Here is an 8,332-nt window from a genome sequence, read left to right as displayed (position 1 = left end):
ACAGTCTGTCGTAACCTCAAATCGTAAACACATCAAACGTTCGTTGACAGTTCCTACATTTGATAGCGAAAATTACTAGCCTCGCACTATCTTTGTTTAACACATAGGTTAGGTTCCTCTCTGTCGAATTCCGACCACAGGCAGTTTGCCGTACTTTCTAAAAGTAATAGTAGATCTAGTGACTTTATACCTCTTGGACCGGCCATAATCTTTATACTAGTCGGCCATGACCCAACATCCCGTATGATTCCGTAATTAACATGACATTTCTTGTTGACAAAACCAGACAAAACGTTCACCGAAAACCTTAAAATGAAAAAGAAACTATGTTCTTCAAGGTCGGAGCACCTTCAGTGACGCTAGTGACCTCTTTATGTCGTTCCGTAAGCTCCCCATGTATTTCTTATGGAATCAGCTGACAGTTTCATAGCCCTGCAGTTATACTGAAGCAAGGTTTTTATTGGCATCGACAATTTAAATTTGGCGCTTGCCTTTGGCGGTTGAGGACTCCAATGTCAATAAGGGTGGTTTTGCAAAATCAGCCTCTATGTCGCTTCTCTATGTTCTCTGGTAACAGTTCCGAAATACCTGTTCCGTCAAATACTCCCCACCCCTATTTAATTGGTTCAATATATGGTTCAATATGTTCTCTGGTTCAATGCAGTGGTTTTGCTCCTGGTTTTGCTTTGCTGACTGACAACAAAGTAGGAGCGACGTGACAACCTGACCGAGTCGTGGAGCGAAAATTTATTTAGCGTTTGTGTTTAATTCAGATCAGTTCAACAGATCAGGATTTTTTGAAAGGTATACAGGATATGCAGAACTTTTTATTCACATTCAAACTAGTTGATGTTAAATAAATGTGGTTAGCTGCCGACATTATTAGAAAAATTAATTATTTTAGACCAGTGGATTTGTCCGTCCAGTTCAACAGAATTTTTGCAGACGATAAAAATGACAAAGAAACGTAAGTTTTCAGCCAACATAAGCCCAATTAAAGTAGAAGTAAAAGAAGAGAATGTTCTCGGAAACGATTATTTGATGGCAAAGGGACGCCTTAAAGGTGTTCTTAAACAACTTACTGAAAAGAGTGAATCAGACAGCGATTCTTCAGACGAGAGACAATCTAAATAGTATGACATTTTTTAGTTCATTATCTTTTATTACTTTTGTAAATAAAATAATTTCAGTGATAATCGAAAACGCAAGGGAGAAACAATTCCAACCCCTTATCGGCATACGTATGTAATGAAACTCTTTGATCGTAGTGTAGATTTGGCTAGATTTGAAGAAGACACACCTTTGTATCCCATTTGTAGAGCTTGGATGCAAAATCAACCCAGAAACCCACAGTTAATTGTGAAGTAAGTTGGTGACTATATTTAGCTTAAAATAAAGTACAATTTTATTAATTTTCAATATAGGCGCCGATTTTCCTCTCCAGAGGCAAATGATATGCCTTGGAATGCAAATATGATAACAGACATACATCGATTACCCCCTCCTGTTGGTCCTGTGCAAAACCGAATTCCATCACCTCTTCCAGAACAGCTTGAGCAAAATAAAGATAACATCAACTTAAATTATGTAGGTAGCTATTGAATTAAATATGTGTTGACTTACATAAATTAAAACTACAGGAGGAGTGTCCACCTATTCCTAAAGATACTTTAATACGTAATCACCTACAAAGGTGGGTAAAAGTGAAGAAAAAATGGATTGATACAGCAATCAGAAATGAAGATAGATATCACACAAGTATGCAAATACTTCAAACTATTTACAACAAGTAAGAAGTGTATGATTAATAATTGTTTTCTATAGTTCACATTTTAGGGCACAAGAAGCAATGGAATGAAGTTTATATTATTTACATTTTCAGGTTAAATTTAGTTTCTCATAAAATTAAATATACTCCCCACAAAAATTATAGCACCACTTTCAAAATTTTGTATATTTCCAATTTGAACATACACAGAAGAATATTGGTTGAAATCACATTAAATATTGTCATTATTTGGCATTGTCTTGCATACATTTATTCATGATATGTATATCTTAGTGGGTTTATCCAGCTGTACTGTCTATGATGCATTTATGGTTTCACGCTGCTACAGATGCAATGGTTTCCATCACGGTAAAAATAGTTGCAAAAATGACATTAGCTGTCCCCTGTGTAGCGACAAACACTCGGTAAAAGAGTGCAAAGCTGACGAAAGTAATCGTAAATGTCGTAATTGTGTAGGACTTGTTAAAAATCAAAAATGGGATGTTAAATATGATCATGCCGCTTGGGATATTCATAAGTGCTTTGCTTATAAATATGCTGTGGCTAAAGTTACAACTGATCTCTTTGGAATTCCAATCAGTTTAACTCCTGATAGAATTATTAATGCTGAAGATCAGCATAATTCAAATTTGATGTGACTAGATGAATCAAAACTCTGTGCTACTAAACAGAAGTGTCTAAAAATGTCATCTAAATGGTCAATCAAGATTTCATTATTTCGTTGATTATTTCTCTGAAAATTCTTTTGATATAATCACACTTTCGGAAACCTGGTTAGGCTCATCTTCCCCTACTGAGTTATTTCATATCGATGACTATAATTTTATCCATCTTGATCGACATGGGCGTGGTGGTGGCGTAGCTATGTATATTAAGCGTGATATAAAATACAATGTCCTCCCAAACATTATCCTTCATTCAGTCAGGTATGCAATTGGTTCATTATATCGGCGTCCCGATGACACTATCTCTTTCCTTAAAGATCTTGAACTTATTTTGTCTCATATGTACTCAGAAGCGGATCACGTAATGTTTTTGGAAGATTTAAATGTAAATTTATTAAATGGTGATGATAAGATACTACTTCCTCTGCTAGAAAGCTTAGGATTTTCTCAGATCATTAATGAACCCACCAGGATAACGCTCTTTCTCGTCATTGGTAGATGTAATTTGTGTTTCTAAAGATATTAAAGTCTTTGAATTCGGTGTTCAAGATATGGACAACATTTCGGACCATAGATTAATCCACTGTAAAGTGGATCTTAAAATGTATAAACAACCCTCGGTCCCATATTTCATAAGAGATTATAGTTTGTTTAATCTTGATGAATTTAACTTTGACGCAAATAGTGTTAATTAGACTTATGTAGAACAACTACAGGACCTGGACCAGAAGCTTGAATTTTTAAATAAAGCTATTAAAACTATTTTTGACATTCATGCTCCGGTTAAGCTTGTTGTTAATAAAAATCGTGTACGTAGACCCTACCATGGTAGAAGGAGACTCTCCTTCTACCATGGGGACTGCATAAATATTTAGTTTATTGATTACATGTAATACTGTACTCGTACTGGTATTATACCTTTTAGTTAATGTTATGTTTTTCTTATAAACAATGTAAGTCTTACCATTTGTAATTGGCCAGTGTGAAAAGAATCGCACTTTTTTTTTTCAAAACGCACTGGAATACAGTGGCGGCTCGTGACTATTTTGGTTGGGTCGGCCAGCAGTGAGTAACCCAAAGTTTTAAGACATAGAATACAAGAACCAGGGACCTCAAGTCAGTCATTATCTATAATTTGCTTCCTGTATGGTGTTAATTCATATAGTCCTAACAACTTGGTAAAACAAAATAAAAAATATTCTTCAAATAGGTATAAAGTAAAGCATATACTTATACAATATAAGCCATCTATAATAATAAAATAACGACAATAAACTCAAATAAAAATGAAAATAACATTCAAGTTATAAAGTAACACATTCTAACAAAAAATATAACATGAAACGTCAACAACTATTTATTAGTAAAAAACAAAATTAAAAAAGTAAATTAGAAATTTTTATAAACCAATTCAATGCGTCTTTGTTTTGTATTGGCAAAGTGGTCAATTACTTGATTATAGAACTTTTGATCTTCCGTTAAGTTTGTAAGCACTTCTTTTTCTATTGCTAAAACGAATAATTTGGATAATCGATTTTGATTAATGGAGTTTCTAGTAAAATTTGTAATTCGCTTTAAAGCTGAAAAACTGCGTTCAACATATGCTGATGTGGATGGTAGGTATATGATTAAAATTAAAGACAGAAATAATTTCGGAGGCTTCTACATTTTCGTAAGTAGCATCATCAGGAGCAGGGTTGAGAAATTAGGAAGATGGCAAAAGAGCACGGTAACTCAATATGTCAATCGTACCAGACGACCAGAGGCAAAACTCTTTTTCTGAAGTTTTTTTGAATTTATTGTCAACATCATATTCAAAAATTAAACAATATCAACAAAATAGTTTGTTTTTTGACTTGCTCCCCGTCAGCCATTCATAATTTTCATACCATGCTGTATTAATTATTAATTATTAATATGCTATTGCACCGGAGCTGACGTTATTATTGCTCCGTGCTTCGATTAAATGTTGCATGGGCGGCTCCGAACGGGTCATTTCTTTTATATCCCAGGAATTAATCATCGTATGTTAAAAGTCGAAAGTCATTATTTAATAGATGTGTAACAGCATCAAAATTTAAATCAGTTACTAATTCTCTTACTAACTGTTGTCATTGTTACTGAAATTAGAAACAAACCTAAACCAATTTCATCCACGTGAAGACTGCAGAAATTCACAATATACAGACAGCGGCCGGCCGGTGCTGGTAGTGGGGAACCGCATGGAAAAGTGCACGGCAGAAGTGGAGTGATGAAACGTAATATTGTACGGTTTCATCGCTATTGCCTTCTAACTTATACAAACAGAAGGTGATAGCGCTATAACAACTTGATGTACTGCCAAAAGGCCGGCCGATTTTAGCAGACATTTGACCAATCACTGCTGCAGGCGCGTTAATCAGAGGGTATCAGACACGTATCAGTCTTTATAGCTATTTCTCTTTAATTCCGCTAAACAGAGAGCGATAGCAGATATGACATTATTCGACGTTTATTCTTGTAGTCGGCCGGCCTCAGCTGCTGCTCCTCGCAGTAAAAATATTTAAACTTCCCGGCACGATTTGTGCTTCCGAACGAAAGTGAATAAATTAGATAACGCTTTTTGTAATTAAAAAAATAATAACAACAGTAAAATCAGGTGATTTCAAAATAGCTTTAAATTATATTCTTGCGTTTAAAATAAAAATGAATATCGCAAATTGACAAGTTCGGTGACAGACTCGGCCTGGCCTAACTGGCCCCCCCTGACGAGCCGCCACTGCTGGAATATCAAAAACATACAAGTCAAAACAAAAAACTCTTTATTTTTATTTTTTACTTTTAGTTTTAAATGAACAAGTACACAGTGAAAAAGTTGAAATGGGGATTATTTTTGTGACCATAACCACTAAATCGAATCTGGCAACAAAAATAAAAGGAAAATCTGTTGTTGAGTGTACTGTGTGAATGAGCCTGAAATTTACGCACATTTGTGGTAATTTTAGTGGGTCAGTACTTTATACAGGTATATAAAAAAATGACTCAAACAAGATCGAACCGTTCAGGAGAAGCAGACACTATTTCTTGCAAAGAACTCCAAAAAAATTGTCCATAACATCGTTGCTGGTTCCACTCAAGTATTACTTCTAGACACGATACAGTATAACCATTGTTTAAGTATATTAATATACTTAAACAATGGTATAACTAAAGCTCTTGAGCGGAGTCTGCCTCAGGCGTCTATTGACTGCCACAAATTTTTACGACAGCTTAACCACCCCCACCGTTGTCTAAATACTTACCCCGATCTCTGTCTTGAGTAATACAGGACCGTATTTGAATTTAACAGAAGTGTTAACGTGCAGTGCAATCATTATCCTAACATAAAAAACACACACTTACAATTAGATATTACCTATATTATATTAATAAAGTTACCAAATTTTTATTATTTTCGCACAACTAACGAAACAATATTTCAGTATTAGATAAACACTCGTATCGTTAAACATTAAATGTCACTATCATCACTATTATATTGTGCTATTATAGTCATCCAAATTAATAATATAATTAATTCCGGTACTAGTAGATCTCTATAAATTTTTACTTCTTTAATCACATGACGCACACAATTAGACCAACTAGCCGATGTTATTTTGGAAACCTCTTCCTTGATAATATTTATTGTGTTTGGAGAGAATTTCGGTGCAGTATTGTTTCACCCTATGTGAGGTTTTAGTTTCAACCAAATTAGCTCAATCGGGTAAAAAACAATGATATGGGGGTAGTCGTAATATCCTGTGCCCTTCTTCTTCAGCTATGCAGTCAATTTTAAATGTTTTATTATGATCCTTGGTTCTTAATACTTCAAGTAGTTGTTTTTTTGGGTAACAAATCATTTTCCATTAGAAAGTTTTTTATTTCTTCTTTAGAGTCTTTAATTAAGGCCTCATAAAAATTAGTGGAAGTCAATAGACGCCTGAGGTAGACTCCGCACAAGAGTCTTGGTTCACCTATACCAGCAGGTAGGTATAGCAACTAGGTGCTCCAACTCAACGCAGCGGTAGAGTGGGATTGTTGACTCGTTCGTGCGAGAGTCCGGCTGGAAATAAATGCAAATGGAACAATTTCTTGGTGGAGTGTTGTCTCGACAGAACTTCCCTTGCACCTGAAGTACAATGAAACAGATCCAGCATTTTCAAAAAACTATAAAATTTGATTTTGTAGATATTATGTTTTTATGAGAACCCCTGTAAGTTGAAATAAACATTTGTATGTAATGTGAAAGTAAATGTAGAGAAGCGTGCAACGCGTATGTTTCAAATGGGTTTTTACTTGACAAAATTTTGTGATGACCTCATTAATATTTTTTGCAAGGATATGTTGGATAGATAGATTTATATCAACATGGATAAATGCAGTGTAATACTAATAACAGTACCGTATTCACAAATTTTCGGAAAAATGGAGTGATCCGTATACTGTGATCATACCACAGCATTCATATAATACTAATTGTACAAAAAAATAAAAATTGGTGGAAGTTTATTTCGGCAAAACTTCCTTCGCGCCTGAAGTATATACGTCCCATGGTTAGAAATGAATTAGAAACAAACACTGTTGCCAACATAAATCGAGGAGTCCTCAACCACAGTATCCCATGTGGTATACTGTGCCTCAACTTAGTCCTCAACCGGCATTTAATTTAAACTATAACGCTTCTTTATTTGATTTGGTTTGATTTGATTTATTGACGGAAAAACTCGTATTAACAAAAAATAAGTTTATAATAATAAAAACTAACTAATTAAAATTAATTCCTTAAGTAATTACATATGAATATAAATAACTATAAATTACAATTTAAATTAATAAATGATATATACTATATAATAATCAAATTCTTCCATAATAACTTGCAACCTAGTCTGGAAAAGTGATACCGTGCTTTGGCTGGAATATTCATTTGCTGCGACCATCATTCGCTTCAGTGGATGATTTTTAGCCAAATTCATTGTTGAAGCAGAAATTCTGAAAATGTTTGTACTACGAGTACTGCAGCTATCAATAGTGGGTACTAAGAATGATAATCTGGCTAATAAAAATGAGTTGTCTATACTATTGTTAATGACGCTATGTAAAACACAAGCATCTGAGATGCACCTATGAATGTTAAGTGTTTGTATATTAAAAGCATTCATAATCCAACTATAATTACCCCTCACATGACTACGACTTAATTTAAATTCTAAAGTTCGAAGAAATTTCTTTTGAACATTCTCCAACAATTGGCAGTCAGTACCTACTATAAATTGGCGACCAGACAGATGAACAACAATCGAAGTGCGAACGCACCAAAGAACAATAAAGGATTTTCAAGGCTTGCGGTGAAAGATCTTTTCCATTGCACCATACAAAATCCCACATTCTCAAGGCGTTTTTAGAAATGTGATAGTAGTGTCTCTTAAACGACAGAGTACTATCGAAAATAACCCCTAAATCTTTAATTTCATGAACCCTGGAAATAGTTTGATTTATCTACCCGATAATCAAAGATGGTACTCGATTTTAATTTCAAAAAAGATATAATATGGCATTTTTTAATGTTTAATGGTAACCAGTTATCGCCACACCATTCGAACAATTTATCCAGATCTAACTGAAGATGTTCAGCATCCTGAGGACAATCAATAACTTTATACAACTTTAAATCGTCTGCATATAACAAACAATTAGAATAACGAAAACAGGACGCTAAGTTGTTGATGAACAACAAAAATAGTATGGGACCACAATGTTTTCCCTGCGGCAGATCCGAAGAAACCTCAAAAGGCGTTGAAATGTAATTTCCAATGCGCATAATCTGCACCCTCTCCGAAAGAAACGATAATAACCA

At 34.4% G+C, this 8,332-nt stretch overlaps 1 protein-coding gene across 1 annotated transcript; it reads left to right on the top strand.

Annotated features, from left to right (window-relative positions):
* Positions 1 to 567: 567 nt before the first annotated feature.
* Positions 568 to 3,383, top strand: LOC135123752 (protein lin-37 homolog). The gene is made up of 6 exons (XM_064048631.1): positions 568 to 804; positions 905 to 1,133; positions 1,191 to 1,364; positions 1,425 to 1,587; positions 1,641 to 1,789; positions 1,837 to 3,383. The coding sequence occupies exons 2-6, from the start codon at positions 955 to 957 to the stop codon at positions 1,856 to 1,858; spliced, it is 687 nt and encodes a 228-aa protein (XP_063904701.1). The 5' UTR covers positions 568 to 804; positions 905 to 954; the 3' UTR covers positions 1,859 to 3,383.
* Positions 3,384 to 8,332: the final 4,949 nt, after the last annotated feature.

Source organism: Zophobas morio, unplaced genomic scaffold (assembly GCF_036711695.1).
Source record: "Zophobas morio isolate AGI-343-1 ecotype UQ-CSIRO unplaced genomic scaffold, CSIRO_AGI_Zmor_V1 ptg000006l, whole genome shotgun sequence".
NCBI classification, from domain to species: domain Eukaryota; kingdom Metazoa; phylum Arthropoda; class Insecta; order Coleoptera; family Tenebrionidae; genus Zophobas; species Zophobas morio.
Note: the sequence above shows the minus strand (reverse complement) of the source record. Positions and strands in the feature narration are given on the sequence as shown.